The 21,050-nt window shown below is 47.8% G+C and overlaps 3 protein-coding genes across 12 annotated transcripts in view; 1 reads left to right on the top strand and 2 right to left on the bottom strand.

The window, feature by feature from the left end:
- Nucleotides 1-7,639, bottom strand: part of PIGM (phosphatidylinositol glycan anchor biosynthesis class M) — a 31,655-nt gene extending 24,016 nt beyond the window's left edge. For 2 of the 8 annotated variants that reach the window (XM_068108765.2, XM_068108762.2), the window contains exon 1: nt 7,574-7,639. The gene's annotated coding sequence lies outside the window, so the exon portion shown is untranslated. Of the gene's footprint in view, nt 1-323; nt 438-7,548 lie in introns of those variants that run through there. The other 6 variants (XM_068108759.2, XM_078772967.1, XM_078772966.1 and 3 more) reach the window with 5 other exon arrangements.
- CNOT10 (CCR4-NOT transcription complex subunit 10) overlaps nt 1-21,050 on the top strand; it is a 160,285-nt gene that overhangs the window by 16,614 nt on the left and 122,621 nt on the right. The window contains exon 1 of one of the 3 annotated variants that reach the window (XM_068108756.2): nt 7,748-8,045. The exons of 1 other annotated variant lie outside the window; for it this stretch is intronic. In XM_068108756.2, coding sequence (XP_067964857.2) covers nt 8,030-8,045 — 16 coding nt within the window. In that variant the 5' untranslated portion in view covers nt 7,748-8,029. Of the gene's footprint in view, nt 1-7,747; nt 8,046-21,050 lie in introns of those variants that run through there. One more of the 3 variants, XM_068108757.2, reaches the window with a different exon arrangement.
- LOC144890999 (uncharacterized) lies at nt 4,130-7,684 on the bottom strand. The gene is made up of 2 exons (XM_078772965.1): nt 7,640-7,684; nt 4,130-6,743 (listed from the first exon to the last, which is right to left on the bottom strand). The coding sequence occupies exon 2, from the start codon at nt 6,738-6,740 to the stop codon at nt 5,199-5,201; it is 1,542 nt and encodes a 513-aa protein (XP_078629091.1). The 5' UTR covers nt 6,741-6,743; nt 7,640-7,684; the 3' UTR covers nt 4,130-5,198.

Below are 21,050 nucleotides of genomic sequence, written 5' to 3'. Positions count from 1 at the left end.
AAGCTCAACAAAAGGAACTTTGAAAAACGAACGTTGGAGCATAGAGGAGAAGGAGGCCATAGAGGAGAAGGAGGCCATTTACTACTTTAAAGTCCGTTCAAGACATGAACAGTGGAGGATGGCCGGTCGGAGACCTAGATTCATGGACCAGCTGAAGAAGACCAGATTGACCACCAGAACAGAGACGGTACCATCCAACAAATTTCAAAAGAGTTGTGTCAACAGCACATAAGTTCCTAAATAAAAAATAAAATAAGAGATAGCAGTGAAGTCCAGAACCCAAGCAGAAGAAGATATGAGGAGGATGTGAGATGAGTGCTTGCCAGGGGGTGGACAGAGGGATGGTGGAAAAGAGGCCACAATGGATTGCAGCAATGGATCGTGGGGAGGCGCTGCGCGAAGAAGCAAGGGTTTGGAATGCGAAGCGTCACTTGGGACCCGGCGGCGAAGACGACGTGAGACAGAAGGGGAGGAGACACAGAACCATCAAAATGGGGAAGGGAACAGACCCAACTTCCAGTTGTGGACCGAGTGAAAACATCTACACAGTTGGAGGGGATGAAAACGAGAATGGCGATACAACAGCCAGAAGGACGGAGGGAATCGTGAGCTTTGCAGCGGCACTGCTCATAAAAGAAAAATAACAAGAAAACAACACCGCAAGAAGAGCAAATATATATATATATATATATATATATATATATATATATATATATATATATATATATATATTCATTCATTCATTCAGAAAGTATTCAGACCCCTTCACTTTTTTCACATTTTGTTATGTTGCAGCCTTATGCTGAAATCGTTTAAATTAATTTTTTTCCCTCATCAATCTACACTCAATACCCCATAATGACAAAGAGAAAACAGGATTTTAGAAAGTTTTGCAAATTTACGAAAAAGAAAAAACTGAAATATCACATTTCTTTTCGTGATAACGGGTTCTTTTTGAATGAATTTACTACTATAATTCAGCTTTTACTAGCGGCCATAGTAGATTGACAACTATAATTCAGCTCAGCTTTTAATTGCGAAATGGGCCCAGTCCGGCCGAGGTGGCCTCGACCGGCCTCGCCACCCAGCCTATAACCTTCCCGGGGTCCGTCCCGACATTTTTAGTTCTTGAATGAATTTACTATTATAATTCAGCTTTTACTCGCGGCCATAGAAGATTGACTACTATAATTCAGCTTTTACTCGCGGCCATAGTAGATTGACAACTATAATTCAGCTCAGCTTTTAATTGCGAAATGGGCCCAGCCCGGCCTCGCCACCTAGCCTATAACCTTCCTGGGGCCCGCCCCGACATTTTTTGTTGCAGAGGTTTCCTCCCATCTTTCACCGTTCAGGAGATTAGCACATGCAGACAAACAAACAATCAAACAAACAAACAAACAAACAAAAACTTTCTTTTATATATATAATATAATAATAATATAATAATAATAACTAGCTGAATGCACCCGGCGTTGCCCGGGTTCTTTTTGAATGAATTTAATCTCCTGTACATAGGTCTGACGCGAGCCCAGTATCAGTTAGTGCTCAACGATTCCTTGTTCTTTCTTCTGTCGGGCCCCGCGAGAGAGAATTTTGAAAGCATGTGTTGCAATCAGTCAGATATTCCTATTAAGTGCATAAGTTGTACTTCAAGAGAATTTTGAAAGAAGAAGAACATTTATTGCGAAATGGGCCCAGCCCGGCCGAAGCGGCCTCGCCAACTAGCTTATAACCTTCCCAGGGCCCGTCCCGACATTTTTTGTTTCAGAGGTTTCCTCCTATCTTTCACCTTTCATGAGATTAGCGTGCGCAGACAAACAAACAAAAAACAAACAAACAAAAACTTTCTTTTATATATATATAGAAGAAGATATATGTAAACTTTACATGGATAATTTAAAACTCTTTGCAACAAATGACGAAAAATTGGCAGAACAACTCAAATTAGTGAAACTCCAATGACATTGCAATGGAATTTGGCCTGGATAAGTGTGCCAAGTGCGCATTCATGCAGGATAAATCAACAAAAACAGACAACATAGAAATTGACACAAATACAACAATACAGGAAATAGACAATGAAGCATCATAGAAATACCTTGGAGTCGAAGAGGGCCACCAAATGTGTCACAAACAAATGCGCAAAAACAATCGCCGAAGAATATCTACGTAGAACAAAGCTGATCCTGAAAACATACCTCTCTCCAAGAAACAAAATCAAAGCCATAAACAAGCTCGCAGTACCAGTGTTCCAATATAGCTGCGGAATAATAAACTGGCCCCAATCAGAAATCAACAAGTTGGACATCAAAACAAGGAAACTCCTTGCCTTCCACAAGACGTTTTACAAAAACCAGTGCATCCTGAGAATGTACCTGCCGAGACGAGAGGGAGGGAGCGGCCTGATGGAACTCAACCAGGTGCACAGAGCGATGAGTGTAGGACTAGCTGAGTATGTGAAATGCTCAACAGGCTATCGGATGCAATTTGTAAACAAACATGAACACAACAAACCTGAAAAAGTATCCTGAACTCACCTTGTAAATAATTTCCAAAAACAGGTGCGAATAGAAGATGCTGCACAGGAAAATGAAACACCAACAAATACAGCTCCAACAATTGCAAAAAAGACGAAATAAACGTTATTAAAAGAAATATAAAGAAATATACACCAACAACTGGGAGAAAACCCTGGTGTTGGGCTAGCGGCTAGGGTGCCAGCTTAGGATCCTAGGATCCTGGGTTCGAATCCCGGTCGATCGCTGAATTAATGCCAGGGGGGTTGACTCAGCCTGTCATCCTTCCGAGGTCGGCTAATTGAGTACCAGTTCACTGGTAATTCCCTGTTTGTCGTAAAAAGGCGGCAAAAAGGGTTGGCGTCAGGAAGAGCATCCGGCCGTAAAACATTGCTTCAAAAAGGGGACCAAAAAACAACAACAACCACGGTTCCCGAAAAAGGCCAACCCCCTCTTTGCGGGGAAAAATGGCCTCTAAAGGTGGTTATTTTTTATTATTATAACTGGGAGAATGACAAAAGAGCAGGAAAATACAAAAAAGAATTGGACAGAGTGGGGATAGACAAAGAAGGCTCATTGGAATGGCTAAGAAGAGGTGAGCTCTACTGGGACGGAGAACGAAACATAATAAATGCCCAAGATCAAGGACTCTACACCAATAGATTAAAAAAGATGGTGGGAATGAGCCAGATGGACAAGTGTAGATTCTGCAAGACATAAACAGAAAGTACGAGTCACCTGCTCTCGGAATGCAAAAAACTATTATCAGAACAACTTTACACAAAACAGCACAGCAAAGTATGCAAAGTGATTCATTGGCATATCTGCAAAAATGTAAACATCCCAGAACTAGAAAACTCTTGGAAACACGAACCAAGGACAATCATTGAAAATGAGGACGTCATGCTCATGTACGACCTGATGATTCCATCGAGCGTGAACATAGAAAACAAAGCATTGCATTCGGATATTGTACTCAGGAACAAAAAGGAAAAGACAGCATTGATGATGGAGGTATCAGTACCCAGCGATTTTGGCCTAAACAACGCAGAAATCAAGAAAATGACCAAATACCAAGACCTCAAAAATGAGGTCAAGAGAGCTTGGAAGCTGAAGAGCATTGAAATTGTACCAGTGATAATTGGAGCAACAGGAATGATGAAGAAGAACCTCATTGAGATTTAAAAAACCATCCTCGGGAATATTACCACAAATGAACTACAACTGGAGGCAATCCGGGGTTTGGTAACAATCCTGAAAAGAGAACTTGGAGCAAAACTCTGAAAAAGTTGGACAGCTTCGTCCATGAACCGAGATCCCTTACTAGTAAGGGCATTTTATGAGATATTTCACAAATCTGTTAACTAAATTGTTACCAAAAAATTTCTTCACCAATATGTTTGTAAAGGTGTGTAATAACATGTGTTAAAATGTTGAAGTTCAACTCCCGTGGGAAACCCAGAAAAAAAGCTGTTGAATTCGGGTACCGAAAAATTATTTTCGAGAATTTTTATTTTTTTTAATCGGCCCTTAAGTAACTTATGAGGGGTCAAATAAGGGTTTTTCATGATTTTGAGTTGATTGTTAACATTTATATTTTCACTTTTACATTTACACACAAAGTAGCTTTTATTTCACATACATATATAATACTCAGAGTTATTTCTCATTCACAATGTCAGAAGTTTCAACAGTCATTGTCTATGTCTTCTTCAGACTCAACAACATCATGACTGCAGTTTCTGCATGTAATGCCATTACAGACTCCACAGGCCGAGATGCACGTGACCCCATTCTTCTTGCAGCTGCATCGCCGGTTGCTGCAATCTCCATGACAATTACAGCTCGTGAACTGCAATAGCTCCTCAGGAGCCGTGGGGTCCAGTGTTGGAACTGGCTCATACCCATGCACACCTATTGTCCATCCATAGTCACTGGGGTTCAGAGACATGCTCTGCAGAAGGATCCAGTCCCGGGTCTGCAGGTAGGCACGGATCACATCTAGTAGTCCAGAATCTTCCATGATGTTACCCATTGATCCAAGATAAGACTTCAGCAGGTGAAAACCACCCAACCTTGGAATGACGGGTAGATTTGCCTGCTTTATTATATTCACAGCCTTCAGCCAAATCGGAAGATCAAAGGTCACTATAGCGACCCCAGCGCGCCGTATGCACTCTTTCAGAGTGGTGAAGATGGTGTTGAGGTCATTAGGGTCTCCTTCAATAACTGGGAGGAACTCGATCTGTGTGCTCTGCTTTGCATCATTAGCATGGATTCTCTTCATCCAGCCATTCCAGTTGGAGTGTGGGAACTCAGGATCGTTGGCTTTGATCACCCACCCCGCTGCCCAGAGTGTGTCACCTGGAGTGAGGAGTGGCTGATCATGAGCCAGGGAGGAGGAAAGCTCAGCGAGGGGGAGAAACATGATCGCGTTCGTTCCTATCTGTTTCCTGTTCGTAAATGGAATAATCTTTACTTCAGTTCCTCTCAGGATCTTAGCTTTGTCGAGTGCCTTCAACTTCACCCGGGGGAAAGCTGCTGTTGTCTGTGGATCTGGCAAAGGTGGTGCCGGAGAGGTGACTTCGATCCAACCCATTGAGTGAAAGGGAGTGTTTCCGTGAATAGAGACAATGTTTAAATCTATATTGTCTCCAACAAACTGAGTGACTGCATTGTTTATTTCCCCAACCTCCATAAAACTACCTGATCATTACTTGACAATTCACTTTCACTGGCTGGCACTTTGGCTGTCATCACTGATTGATCCTCAAGCGCAGCATCAACCGCAACCTCATCATTGATCTGTTCATCGGTTTCCTCCACAATGGTGTCACGAGTGCCAGAAGTATCTGGAACATCATCTCCACTCCTACTATTAAGGAAGCAGTATTTGTAGTTTTGTGTCTCCGTGTAAGACTCGGTGTATCCCAGCCGGTGGAACTTGTTGAGCATCCATTTTGAGCCAAATCTATGATCAAGTTGTATGGCAAGCCCCATTTGGTGTGGCAATACTCCAGACCGAGGTCGACAGGCCTTAATAAAATTCTGCCCCCAAACGGCAACTCTTTCGTCTGTCTTGACAATCGGTCTCAAGAACATCTGAAGGCTTGCAGGAACAAGTGTCAGCTGACTATCGATGTCAGTCATACTGTGTGTGGTGGGGTATGACTTTGGACCTAAATCAATCAAGGCAATATCATTGGATATGAACTTGAGTGCCGTCTTTATGATCTGAGTCTTCTCATCTCCATGGTCAAGATTAGCATGATGCCCTCGCAGAATATTGTCGGTGCCATCTTTGAGACAGAGTACATCTGCCCTTCTTTCCTGTGTTGTGAAATACAAGGTGTCTTCGTATTTCTCTAGAAGTTTTATCTTTAGCCAATGCTTTGAATAAGAAAGGCTCTTCTCTGGTGACTGATCAAACTCCTGCAGCTTTTCATGGACTTGGTCCATGTTCATTACCCCATGCTCTAATTCTGAGTCTAACCATTCGCAGAATTCAATAAAAACTGCCTCTCGCTCCTCATCAATACTCCTCTGTCCTCTCTTCCTTTTTCCTTCCTCATCAGTCTTGGACAAACTGTCACCTCTCGCAAACATAAGTTTGCATCGCAAATGGTACAGTGTTTCTTCTGCTACCAAGTCGTTGATCCCTTCCAGGCGTCCAGTGACTTCAGTGCCCCAGTCATCCCCGCGACTCCGTGCTGTCTTCAGCAAGCTTGCCTTCAGTGTATCTGCAGTCAAATTATCTGGCACTCTGTATTTCTTTCTAGCTTGTGCTGGATTATTTTTGTAGAGCTGGGCTGGTTGGTTGCAAAGAATGCATACATCCTTATACAGGAGGTCAACTGACTGTGATCTTCTAGAACTGCAGCCAGTTGATGAACTGAACTCACAAGTAGTGCGTCTTCTCTTCAACTTTGATGACTCTTTCTCTGCCTTTGATGCTTGAGCTGACTTCTTGGTGGTTGCAACAAAGTTGTTGTACAGATCATTTTTACACTTCTGGTGGTACCTCAGTTTTCCTTCCTTTTGAGCCTCCTTCATACGTTCCACAACAGTAACATTTTCGACAGTTTCTGCTTGTTTCAATAAAGTTGAGTATCCCTTTGGAGTTGCCTGTATGAGCCTTTCAGCTGGTGTATCCGAGCGTGCACAGATGAAGCAATTGAGCACAGGTGGAGTAACGTCTTCATCCATATTGCTAGACTCCATGTCCTGCAAAGTAGAAAATGAGATATATTTAGAAATTATTTTTCCACAAAGGAGTGTCTGTGGTGAAATATAAATGTTAACAATCAACTCAGAATCATGAAAAACCCTTATTTGACCCCTCATAAGTTACTTAAGGGCCGATTTTAAAAAATAAAAATTCTCGAAAATAATTTTTCGGTACCCGAATTCAACAGCTTTTTTTCTGGGTTTCCCACGGGAGTTGACCTTCAACATTTTAACACATGTTATTACACACCTTTACAAACATATTGGTGAAGAAATTTTTTGGTAACAATTTAGTTAACAGATTTTCACATGTTTCCCTTACTATACCGAAAAGATGGATACTTTGGGTCCTGGGAGGACTCCGTTCCACCTCCTGAAATCCGCAAATGGAGATAACAACCAACGACACACACACACACACACACACACACACACACACACACACACACACACACACACACACACACACACACACACACACACACACACACACACACACACATAGACACATACACACACATCTACAAGCGTGTACACACACACACAACATACATATACAAGCGCACACACACACACACAACATACATACACACACATATACAAGCGTGCGCACAAGCACACACATACCATACACACACACATATACATACATATACATACACACATATACAAGCACATACACACAAACACTCCGTCATAATTACTCCCCGTGCTAATTCTCGAGATTACGATAAATACATTTTAACGTTAATGATAAATCGGGTGAACACTTCACAAATGTACATATACGTATTCCCATTACCAATCGGCAATATTGAAGCCGTTACCGATCCGTGAGAATCTGTCGTCAGTCAAATCAATCGTTTTTGTCTTTACAACAACCAACCACTCACAATCTTTTGACAGCATCAAACGCCTGATGAAACTATTTAATTCGTAAAGCACCCTCAAGGTAGCAAAATAGCTGGAGATGCGCTAAAATTCGCTCATGTTCTGCCCTAGAGGCGCCACGAGTGAACGAATACGCTGGTGACGTAGTCGTTTTGAGACCCGTTTTCCGGTTGTGCTGTTCGCCGATTGAGGTGGATTACTTTGGTGTTGTTTTCAAAATTACTTTTGCAATCGTTAACTTGACAACACGACGCGTTAGACCGCGTTGGCTTCTCCATTGTCGTAGTAAACGGATTGGCGATTTGCGGCCTTCTTGTCCCGTGTCTCCATTAATCAGCTCATTCCGTGACTTCTCCAACTTTTGAACCTCAATTTGGTTTTACATTCACCTCATGGCGGATGTTGCAGGTACGGACCTGCTTCTGACTCTGCTTCTAATGTGTATATCTCTGTTGTTGTATTTACCCTCGGCTTGATGATGATGTGCTGCTCGTTATGATGTCATGTCGCGTTTTATTCGTGTCGGCCAACAAGGGGTGCAGTATCACCATGTACTGTGCTTTGTTTACACAGAGGGAGACCCCAAAGTTGTATGGTAATTGTTATCATCGTATAAGTCAGTTGAGGCCTTGCAGTAGGCTTATAATTTTCCAGAATTTACAAAATGCTTTTTCAAGTCGATGAAATTTCACATTCCTTTACCAAATGACAACACCTCCCAAGCCTCATGTCATCCATCTCCCACCCACTTGCCCCCCGACCCCGTCCATCCTCTTCACGTCACCCCACCCCCTTCATGTCACCACCTCCCCATCCTCTTCATGTCACCACCTCCCCATCCTCTTCATGTCACCCCACCCCCTTCATGTCACCACCTCCCCATCTTCATGTCACCACCTCCCCATCTTCATGTCACCACCTCCCCATCTTCATGTCACCACCTCCCCATCTTCGTCACCACCTCCCCATCTTCGTCACCACCTCCCCATCCTCTTCATGTCACCACCTCCCCATCCTCTTCATGTCACCACCTCCCCATCCTCTTCATGTCACCACCTCCCCATCCTCTTCATGTCACCACCTCCCCATCCTCTTCATGTCACCACCTCCCCATCCTCTTCATGTCACCACCCCCCCCCCCATCCTCTTCATGTCGCCACCTCCCCATCCTCTTCATGTCACCACCTCCCCATCCTCTTCATGTCACCACCTCCCCATCCCCTTCATGTCACCACCTCCCCATCCCCTTCATGTCACCACCTCCCCATCCCCTTCATGTCACCACCTCCCCATCCCCTTCATGTCACCACCTCCCCATCCCCTTCATGTCACCACCTCCCCATCCTCTTCATGTCACCCCACCCCCTTCATGTCACCACCTCCCCATCCTCTTCGTGTCACCACCTCCCCATCCTCTTCATGTCACCCCACCCCTTTCATGTCACCACCTCCCCATCCTCTTCATGTCACCCCACTTCCCCACCCCCTTCATGTCACCACCTCCCCTTCATGTCACCACCTCCCGCCCCACCCCCTTCATGTCACCCCACTTCCCCACCCCCTTCATGTCACCACCTCCCCATCCCCTTCATGTCACCACCTCCCCATCCCCTTCATGTCACCACCTCCCCATCCCCTTCATGTCACCACCTCCCCATCCCCTTCATGTCACCACCTCCCCTTCATGTCACCACCTCCCCATCCCCTTCATGTCACCACCTCCCCATCCCATTCATGTCCCCACCTCCCCATCCTCTTCATGTCACCCCACCCCCTTCATGGCACGCACCCCCTCCCATGTCACCCACCTCATGTCATTCACCTCTCCACACCTCGTGTCATCCACCTCTCCCATTCTCATGTCACTACCTACTCTACCCAATATATATATTGTTACGGTTTTTGGAACCTTCACTAGTAAATTTTAGTAAATGCATCCCTTATAAATGTTCTCCTGTAAATATCCCCATCAATTGGTTTGTTAAAGATCGCACCTTAGTTAGTCCATGTACAACACGTAGCGAACCATAGGACCTCTCTGTAGTTATTTCATTATTATGTGTTTCAGTTAAGGATCTGTTCCCAGTAGTTGAATCTGCATTGCATTCATCAAATAAGATAGGCCCCATTCTGTCCATTTTGCTCTCCCTCTTCAAATTGTGGGGCCTCGCTTGCCAGCAGCGTTCGCCGCCATTGCACTGGGCTGTTTACTGGCACCACGCCGCCATAAGCCATGCGGTCTGAAGCCGAGGAAGAAGGGGGCGGAGCCACCAGAACAAGGTGTGGCACGTCGATTCGTCATCGGAGGTGGAGTCAGCAAGCCCTTACCGGCCAACCAGCACCACGGTGAGCCAACCGGTAGGCGTGTCATCAGAGCCGGCGGTTTGATTCCAACACGAGCAATAAAAGCGGCTGCGAGGGACTGCTTGAGAGAGACGCGTGAGAAGGTACAAGAGAGACGTGTGAGAAGGTACCGACGAGAGGGGAAGGACCTGGAGTGCGCGACGAACTGGCATCTTGTTCAAGGGAGAGAACGTTGACACGAGCCATTTGTTATAGATGGAGCATCCCAGTCCCATCGCTATATGCAACGTCCGCTCACGGTTTTTTTTTTTTTTTTTTTTTTTTTTTTTTTTTTTTGTATACAAGATCGAGGCTCGTGAAAGAGCTAACATAAATCACACAAAAAGTCAAACCGACACACAAAACAAACAAGGGGAGCGGCAGACAAGATGGGGAGCGAGGGGGAAGGACACAAACACAACATTTGAGAGCAGGGACATCGGGAGGACTTGGGGGGGAGGTGGGAGAGGTATAAATCATATGCACACTGCAAGGACTCTGGGGTGAATTCGCGGGGGTAGAAAAGATCAAGGTTTTGGATGGGGGAAGATAAGAGATGGTGGTGAACAGCTGTTTTAAAGACCTGGAGGGAGGAGTGGGATTGAAGGGAGTGGGGGAGTTTATTCCAGAGGCGGGATAAAAGGGTGATGAAAGAGTGAAGGTGAGCAGAGAGCCTAGATTTTGGCAGTTTAACCATAAGAGGGTTGCACGCAGATCTTGTGCGACCTGAAGGAATATTGGGGGGGACAGAGCACAGAGAGAGCTGGGGGAGCAAGGCCGGAGAGGAGTCGGTACAAGACAGAAAGACCACCAACCTGCCTGCGGTGAGTGAGTGAAAGGCCCTCGGAGTTAACTTCATCGCAGGAGATTCTAATGATTCTGAAACATTCAGTTCCCGAAACTTCTTCCATGCACATCTCACTCTAGCAACCGTTGCCGAGTCTGATCCATCTTCTCCATTCAGCATGTGAACGATACGCGCTCGCTGCCTGCCAGGGTTTTCCCAGCACGATGCGAGTCGACTCCTGGAGCCAGACCTCGACGCCTACCGTCTGCCTGGGCCTTCTCATCCCTTCTTCCAGTCATTCCTGCCTGCTATTCCCCTTTCGTGTAAGTCTATTTGTCTGTCTGGGGCATTGATAACATAAGACTGCTTAAGGCTGCCCTGTGTCTTCTTCTTCTTCTTCTTCTTCTGCTGTATATTACTTTCGTTTCCTCCTCTTCTTTGGTTTTGTAAATAGTTAATAAATGTCTGGTATTCCTTACTTTGGTTTTTTATTTCCCCCGATCGCTTTAGTCCCTTCTTTCGAATGAGTACCTGTGGCACGATTCGGCCAACCACAATAGTCGGGTTTAGTCCTTTGTTAATGGCTCGAGCTGCGGATTGCTAAACCGCTTGGCAAATACCACCTTGTCCGTGGTTCGAGCGGTACTTGTCTCCCTGTTTTGCGGAGGGATTGGTGAAGGTATTCGGGAGAACACCTTGACCAATAACCCTGACCAATTTCACTCCGCAGAAAAGCGTTATAAGTACCAGGACCAGAGACGGCCAGCTTAACAGGCCAAGGGGATTAACCCCCCCCCCCCCCCCCCTTGCTAAGGGGAGTGCCATCTCAGAGATCCGTAACAATGTATATATATATATATATATATATATATATACATGTATATATATATATATATATATATATATATATATATATATATATATATATATATATATATATATATATATATATATATATATATATATATATATATATATATATATATATATTGTTACAGACGCGGTGGTGGATGTTAGTTTACGAGCGGTTTGGTATGACCACGTCTGCACAGTTTACCCGATTATGCTCGAACGTTGACTAGTCGCGCTACGCTAGGTCAATGAAGGAAAAGACACACGGCTGGATTAAAATGACACGACACCAGGGATACGGTTCTCAAGACCTCCGGAGGAGATTATATTAAGGCGGAAGGTTAGATTACAACTACAAGAGGGACATCATAGAAAGACAGGCACTTAGACACACTTATATTAACCCCAACAGACGACAGATAAACGGGACAAGGCTGACTCACACGGGGATTGATGGCAAGGAAAACGGGTCTTCGATGGCTCAAGGTGCACCTTGGCTCAGGGGCAAAATCGACCCGGTCCGGTCCAGAGATGCGGGGAGGTATTCAGCGCTCGGACGTGGCAACTTCTCTCTCCAAGCTGGGGGCGCATCTAACGTCACGTCCGGTACGTGGCCGCGTATATCCGGCGGGGAGTGACACGCCCTCGGCTCGTTAGCTCCGCCCCAGATGGAATCGGCTCGTTGCTTCTCATTGGGTGCGTGCGGGGGGGTTACCGGCTCCGCCCTTGACGAGGGGCTGACAGGGAGCCCCTTCGTGGTAACCCCGTGGAGCGCATGGTCATGGCGGCTAACCGAGCCGGTGTGAGGACGCACACTCCCCCCGCGCGCCGTTGTTGTAGTTGTTGTTGTAGCTGTAGTTGTTGTTGTTGTTGTTGTTTGGGGAAGAAGATGGGAGGAGGTATGGGAAGGTCCTAAACTCACTACTGGTGCCATATCATCACATTCTGGTGCAACGAAGAGTCAGAATTAATGGAAACGAGTCCTTAACTGACATAGAATAAGAATAACTAGCAAGATGTCCGAAAGTTGTCTACGTGAGATGCGGTGGACCTGGGCACGACATTTAATGGGGGAAAAAGGGGAAGGTCGGTTCTACAGAGTGTTGTTTACAGACAATGGGACTAGGGAATGGGGGATTGGGGATAGTTGGGGAGTATTGGGGAAATAGGGGAATATTTACAAGCGGATATGGAGGCCAAATTCCATATTCGCAACATTGCACCCTTCTCTACCCTCGGGGCGTCCCGACCCGATAAATTTTTACCTATTTTAGTGTGGCACTCAGATGTAGTTCCCTCTACTATTAACTCTACCCTGAGTGCGACAGTTTTACAGATATTCACAAATGAGTAAATATGTCCCCCTGCGACGTTGCACCCTTCTCCTCTCAGAAACACACCCACAGGATAACCGAATCCGGAAAGAATTCGCAAACTAAACATACAGCCGGTAGGGAGCATTATTTACAAGACTACGCTGCTATTTACACTACGATCCAGGACCTGTTTCTGGAGGAACACATGCAGATGTTATGCATAGAGAGAGCACGCATGCCAGCATCGATACACCAACCCATGAGTGCTCTGTGGCCTACGGCCTTTAATAACGTGCAGAGCACCCTTTCCCAGCACGAAAAGCACCACCCCATAACACAGTCAGCACCATCCGGTGCACCAATAAAGTGTCTATAAATCATTGTGTGGTGTCGCAGCCGGCCGATGTTCTGCCGCTGGTCTTGCCTTCGTGTGGTGCACTTGGCCTTCTTACTTCTTTCAAAAATAAAGAAAGGCGCCAACCGCGTCCATTTCTCTATTGTGGCCGTCAGGGGGCCAACTGTTAGTGGTTCACCTGTATGGCATAGGTGCCACGTTGACCCATAGGTCCATCCACGGGTGGTGCTTGGCCGCAAAAGAGCTGCGGTCCATTGTGGGTGGCCACAAACATTGCGGTCCATATGGTGTATCGATCCAGGCAGCAAACAGCGAAAGTGCAGGCCCACAACTGCGAAGCCAGCACCTCTCTCTCCTCTCTCTCTACCCCAAAGCCAGATCCTCGGAGGTGGGAGACAAAAGAAGCAGACAAGTGAGTAAGGTGGTAAGGGCGCAAAAGTGCACGCAATACAAGATGATGCACACTGGGGGCACATGGGAACCAGGTGAGACAGGTACGTTCCTATCGTACGCCCCCCCCCCCCCCCCCCCCCCCACCAGGTAACCTACATGGCCCCTCCCTTACCCCTTACTGTATCCACAAAACACAACACTACCCATAAACATCTATTTTACCAATCAACAAACATCCCTACTGTCTTCCCCGTTCCTCCCATAAACCAAATTCGTCTTCTCTCCCTCCTAACCAATCAAATTTGCCATTTTCAACTTTCATCAAAATTTGCCATCTCCAACTGAACATCAAAATTTGCCATCTCCAACTGAACATCAAAATTTGCCATTACCAATTCATCATCAGTCCCTCCTAGGGAGGGAGAGATGGAATCACCCCAATGTCTCATCCACGTCGTGATGCGTCTCACAAATCCACACAGCAATTTCATTTCCTGCAACAAACAAAGAAAACACAGGTGTGGAGTCATCATCATCACCACAGGTAAGTGGCTGCGTATGGTGCGACAGGTTCATCAATCCTAACTATTTCCTAAATGACTTTAACAACTTTACACTACCCGGGGTCTTTCTCCGGCCAAACCATTGGCCCTCTTACACTATGGGTTCTAAAAACCAATTCCCATTGGCCAAACTGTGGTGTTTTTCAATTTGGGGTCTCACTCCCCCGATTCATCTCCCGGTGCCCTCGCACAATTTCCGGGCTGTGGCGTGTACCTCTCCCAGCGGGTCTACCCACCTGCACACCTCCACCACTGCAGTTGCCTCCGAGCTTACCTGCTCCGTACCCTAACCTAACTACCTGGGGAAGGCCCTCTGGCGCTCTCCCCACTCGGTGCCCTCTCTGGCACTGGGCTACCCGGGTCCATCCTCCGGATCCTCGGGCCCCATCCACAACTCTACCGGCTCCCAGAGCCCACCTGCGGCCTCACTTGGCCAACATCCTCACAGTGGTGGAGTGCCCAACCAACTACACACACTAACAGGCTACACGCCCAGCCATTTCCACAACACTAATGCACCCATCCACAACACCATTCTGCAACCGCACCACAAATGCCAATATCCAACCACAATTTACCTGTACCCTCTACCTAACACTTACACTACCCGCCCCGGGTATCCGTGATAGGGGTCCACTCTTCCCCCATCCACACCTTCGCACCATGCACACCACTCCGTACCACTTACTCCAACTCTCTCCACACACCTGTACTTGCACACCTGTGCTCTCACACCTGGTGCCACCTGCACCCTTCTCTCCCCAAGCGTATTCGCGCTGATCCACAACACTCATTACTCACGCACTGCTCCACACACCTGTCCAGTTGCACACCTGTGCAATCACACCTGTTCCATCCTCACACACACGGCATCATCTCAGCTAACTACTCCCTTCTGAAACTTGCGCTTCCCAGTCGTCCCTTTAAACTATTGCGCTCCCACGTCATTATCATCCATACTAATCTACCTGCGTCTCCACTACAGGTATCAGTCACTGACTAAACTTAACGTTACCTAATGTCATCTTCTAGGGCCCTATCAATATAACCTAACCCACCCGGGCTAGTTTTCACTGCCATACACCCCATAAACTATTGCTCCTTTGCCCCCCACACATGGGAAGGGTGGCAGGGATGCCATCCCACCACATCGGGGGTCTCTCACTACCAATTTTGCACATCAAATTTCAACAAATCAAAAATTTGCCAATCACTACCCATCATCTGCCAATCACTACTGCCAATCCCTTGCCAATCATCAAATTTTGTTTTTCTCCAATTTTGGGTCCAAAACACTAACCTCATCACCCAGTCTACTCAATAATGCCTCTCGGTGCGCCAATTCCTGTCCAAAGCCCGGCTTCGTAAAGCCAAGCAATGGATGCTGGTTGTTTTGTGCCGGCGGCAGGATGCGTCCGGCACTCGGTGCAGGGACGGGGGCTTACCCGTGCCGAGATCCCACGCACCACCTCGGCGTGGAGCCATCCAATGCCCCGATCTAGACCTGCCGGCACGTCTCACCAAAAAGTGGTCGCCATGACGATCCTTTCTATCGGGCTGCCAGCTCCGCCTAGTGGAGCACGGACGCGGCCGTTCAAAGCGAGGCCCAGCACGCACCGAGGGCCCGCTTCGGCTAAAAGTCGCTCTAACCTCTTACCCGTTTAACGTCGATGCTTCACCTGCATGCTTACACCCCGCAGCCCGTTCCTTGCTCACACATCCAGCCGTGCCCATGCTCCTCGTACCTTTCCTTACACACCCAGGTACCCTCATTCCACTCACAGCCTTGGTCACACACCTGACCACCGAACACTGTGGCACACATTCGTTGCTCGCACACCTCACCAATACACCGCTTCGCGCCCCCTCCTCGGTCACCTCCTCTGTGACAATCACAGGTGTTCCCTCATTCACACACCCAACCATGTGCCTCACCACCAACTCCAGCGTGCATTCCCACTCACGCTCTACCATTCCAGGTGTGCATCCTTCCATCCCAGGTGTACATCCTCGCTCACCTGTCACAACCAACTCACTCTCCTTGTCACTCTCACTACTCTCACCTCCATTCTTGCCAGCGCACTCACCCTTACTCTTGACAGCGCACTCTTTCCCCATGCACTTGTCCGTCACACACCTTTCTCGCGCACACTCTCCCGTTACCCCCTCTGTAACACTCACCACAGGTGGACACTCTTCCTTACTTCTGACAGCGCACTCTTTCCTCATGCACCCGTCCGTCACACACCTTTCTCGCACACACCTTTCTCGCGCACACTCTCCCGTCACACCCTCTGTAACACTTACCACACCGCGCTTCCATGTGCTCCCTCGCACACACGCTACGACCGACTCACTCTCGCCAGCACCCTCACTCCTTGGCACGCACTTTTTCCTCACACACCCCAGAGTCGGACTTTCTCGCACACCTCCTCTTTCGCACACCAGACCTGTCGCACACTTCACCAACGGCCTCTCACGAACACCCGGGTCTATCTCGACCCCCAAGCTTCTTAAATCCCCTGGCGCATCATACGCACGACCATATTGGTCACCACTTACACCGGGTCCTCTTCCTCTTCGCTTCTCCTCCATCACCTGCGAATCCCTCATCCGGTTAATGAGCACATCATCACGATCCAGACACAGACTTTGGACCAATTCTTTTATCTCCTCTTTTATCTCTTTCTTATCCTCTCTCCGTCGCTTCTTAATTTCGCTCACCCCTTCTTCCACTTCTTCTAATTTCTGCTTCACCTCTTTTATTCCCCGGTACGTCTCCTCAAGCTCATCCTCTAAGGCTACCTTGACCGTTTCCAGGTGCGTCCTCACCTGCCGGTCCTTCGTCTCCATTACCTCTATCACCTCGTCCAACCTCGTTGTCAGTCCCTCACGTACCATCTGACATTCCCTCTTCGTCGCTACCAAGTCATTTTTTAGGTCATTTTGTGTCGCTTTTAACCCTCCTATTACCGCTGTGTTCTTCTTTACCTGGTCCGTTAGTTCTTTTTGTCCCTCCGTCAGCTGTTCCACTTCCTGCGTCAGGTCCTCTATGCCCCCTTGTAACTTTACAGTCCCCTTTCTCACCTCCTTCTCCATGTGCTCCTTACAGTGCCTCACCTCCTCGCGCACTCCTCCGACCTCCTCACTCACTCCTCTTCTGATCTCCTCTCCCATCACTTGCATCTCCTGCCCAGATGCCACCCTCATCTGCTCCATTTCCTCCCTGTGAGCATCCAGTTTGGTTTCTACCCCCATTCTGACCCCCTCTATCTGCTGCCCCATTTGGTTAACTTCCCTTTCCGCTTGGTCCCTCATGTCCCTCAATTTGCCTTCCATACTGTTTTCTAACCCCTCTAACCCATTTTTCACTCCCTCTATCTGATTCTCCTGGGCAGCCATTCTATTTTCTACCCCCATTAACCCCTCCTGTATTTCCCCTAATCTATTGTCTAATCCCTCAAATTTGTTGTCTAGTCCCTCAAATTTGTTGTCTAGTCCCTCAAATTTGTTTCCTAATCCCTCTATTCTACTCCCTAACCCTCCGATCTGGGCCCCCATGTCCTCCCTCAATTTCTCGCTATTGGACCCCATGTCCTCCCTCAATTTCTCGCTATTGGACCCCATCTTTTGTTCTAACCGTTCGCTATTCTGGGCCATAAGGGCCTTCATTTGTATAAAAAAAAAGGTTCAAATCCACCAGGTGCGCTGCCACGGTCGCGGGCGTGGACGCCGTGGCCATCTGCGAGGCGCCATTTTGCGCGCCCGCTACTTCGTGCGTGACGGCGCTATTTTGCGAACCTGGTACCCTCACTGCTTCGCTCTCCTCGCGTCCCTCAATTTGGTCCTGGACCGACCCTGCCTCACTCTCCTCTACCGGACCCCAGTTGTCTTGGTCTGCCATAGCGCGACTTTCAAAATTCGGGTTTTTATTTTCGTAAAACAAATTCAAATTTCGCCGTTATAATTTCGCGCGGGAAACGCGCTCCGAATCGATTCTACTACAAATTTGGGCCTAATAAATTTAGTCCCGGGTTCGAATTCCACTCCTCGACACCAATTGTTACAGACGCGGTGGTGGATGTTAGTTTACCGAGCGGTTTGGTATGACCACGTCTGCACAGTTTACCCGATTATGCTCGAACGTTGACTAGTCGCGCTACGCTAGGTCAATGAAGGAAAAGACACACGGCTGGGATTAAAATGACACGACACCAGGGATACGGTTCTCAAGACCTCCGGAGGAGATTATATTAAGGCGGAAGGTTAGATTACAACTACAAGAGGGACATCATAGAAAGACAGGCACTTAGACACACTTATATTAACCCCAACAGACGACAGATAAACGGGACAAGGCTGACTCACACGGGGATTGATGGCAAGGAAAACGGGTCTTCGATGGCTCAAGGTGCACCTTGGCTCAGGGGCAAAATCGACCCGGTCCGGTCCAGAGATGCGGGGAGGTATTCAGCGCTCGGACGTGGCAACTTCTCTCTCCAAGCTGGGGGCGCATCTGACGTCACGTCCGGTGAGTCGCTTCGTATATCCGGCGGGGAGTGACACGCCCTCGGCTCGTTAGCTCCGCCCCAGATGGAATCGGTCCGCCCTTCTTATTGGGTGCGGGGGGGGGGGGGTTACCAGGCTCCGCCCTTGACGAGGAGCTGACAGCCAGCCCCTTCGTGGTAACCCCGTCGGAGCGCATGGTCATGGCGGCTAACCGAGCCGGTGTGAGGACGCACACTCCCCGCGCCGTCGCCGCGCCGCCCCCCTCTGCTGTTGTAGTTGTTGTTGTTGTAGCTTCTTCATGGGGAAGAGATGCGGGGAGGTATGGGAAGGTCCTAAACTCACTACTGGTGCCATACAATCACATTCTGGTGCAACGAAGAGTCATAATTAATGGAAACGAGTCCTTAACTGACATAGACTAAGAATAACTAGCAAGATGTCCGAAAGTTGTCTACGTGAGATGCGTTGGACCTGGGCACGACATTTAATGGGGGAAAAAGGGGAAGGTCGGTTCTAAAGAGTGTTGTTTACAGACAATGGGACTAGGGAATGGGGGATTGGGGATAGTTGGGGAGTATTGGGGAAATAGGGGAATATTTACAAGCGGATATGGAGGCCAAATTCCATATTCGCAACAATATATATATATATATATATATATATATATATATATATATATATATATATATATATATATATATATATATATATATATATTGTTACGGTTCTTCGCCGCCCTTCTTCCCCTTACCAAGGGGGGATTAATCCCCTTGTTCTTTCTGGGCTTGACGGAACCGAGACTTGAAACGTCCCTTCTGGGCAAACGCAAAGTAGGGTTTCGGGACCAACTCTCGCTCGTACCTAATTCCCTGCGCCGCCACGGAAGCGAAGAAGCAAGCCTGGCACAAGCCACGTGTGGTTTGCATACGCCGAGCGGATTGAGTACCACGTGGTCCGTGCAGTTTAGGTAATGGAACCCGATTCGAGCGGTCCTATTCGAACCACGTTTAGCCAATGAAGAAACCACAGGAACGATCGAATGGAAGAAAGGAAGAACACAGGTTTAATTATTCCCACACGTATGTACAATGATCGGGGACGCAGAGAGGCAGGGCATCACTTAATCAATCTTATCTTATTCCCCGGACTCGGGCCCGTCACACTCACACAGGGAATTGCAGATGGATTGATGTTCAACCAAACGCGTCGACATGGTCGTCCAGGAACGGCCCGGTCCGGCTCTCCACGGTCCCAGCACGTCCCGCGAAGATAGCAGCAGGCGGTGGAAGGAACCTCGTAGCGCGTCTCCCGAACAAAGGCAGATGATGAGGTGGAACGGCAAATGCGGGACTTTCAGCGCGGCTTGGGATTACACAGCCGTTCTCACTCGCGCGACTTAATGCACCGTATATGGATCGGCCTCAAACTCAACCGAGTGTCACTTATAAAAGCGCGTATTTCGGTTCATGCGCGTCTTGCTTCGCCCGCGTATCTCTCACAGTTCTCTGACGCTCACAACTCCTCTTCCACGATTCCTCCACGTTGGTTAGTGCGCGTGAGTTCTCCCTGGGCAAGTCCTTCGTTCATCAGCGAGAGTCCTCTGCTCATCAGTCCTCCCGCGCTAGTCCTCCTGGGGGCTTTGCGCGATGGGTTATATAGGTACGCCCCCGAACCTTCTGGAACCCTCTCGAACCTTCTTACCACGCCCTGTGACGCAACGCCGCCACCACCACCTCTGAGCCCTGATTGGCGGCTCGTGCTTACCGTCAGCGCTTCTGCGGCTCCCCCACGACCCTCCTAGCCTGCCTCGTGTTAATTCGCCCAAAATGAACCAAAGTTAGCGCAAAGGGGCATGAGGTTAGGGAAGCTGGAAAGTCGGTAGAAGTAGGGCCTATTCTTCTGACTCGACTCAACGCAGAACTAACATAGGAAAAGGACTAAGCTCACAAATACTAAGAAATAACTACACTATCGTGAGGCTACATGTTGCTTGTGTGACTAACTATGAGGGGGAAATTTTAACCTTTATTATACTCACTGTACAAACTCAAAACCGCAACTATATATACGAGGTGTGTTCAAAAGGTATGCGACCTTAATTTGTCGTGCGTAAACAAATGAAGCTAGGGAGGCGTTGATTGGTGCACGTATGTAGGCGATCCTAATGCGCACGCGTGAATTTTTTCCCACCTGCAGAAGCTGTTATTCGACGGCAGACCGCCGATGAGTGAGGAAGTGTAAGTGAGCGCCGTCGGATTTTCGTTTTTGACAAAATGACAGAAAAACTTGAACAAC

This window comes from Myxine glutinosa, chromosome 2 (genome assembly GCF_964187855.1).
Source record: "Myxine glutinosa chromosome 2, kmMyxGlut1.1, whole genome shotgun sequence".
Taxonomy (NCBI): Eukaryota; Metazoa; Chordata; class Myxini; order Myxiniformes; family Myxinidae; genus Myxine; species Myxine glutinosa.
The sequence above is the reverse complement of the archived record's forward strand: the minus strand, read 5'-3'. Positions and strand labels throughout refer to the sequence as shown.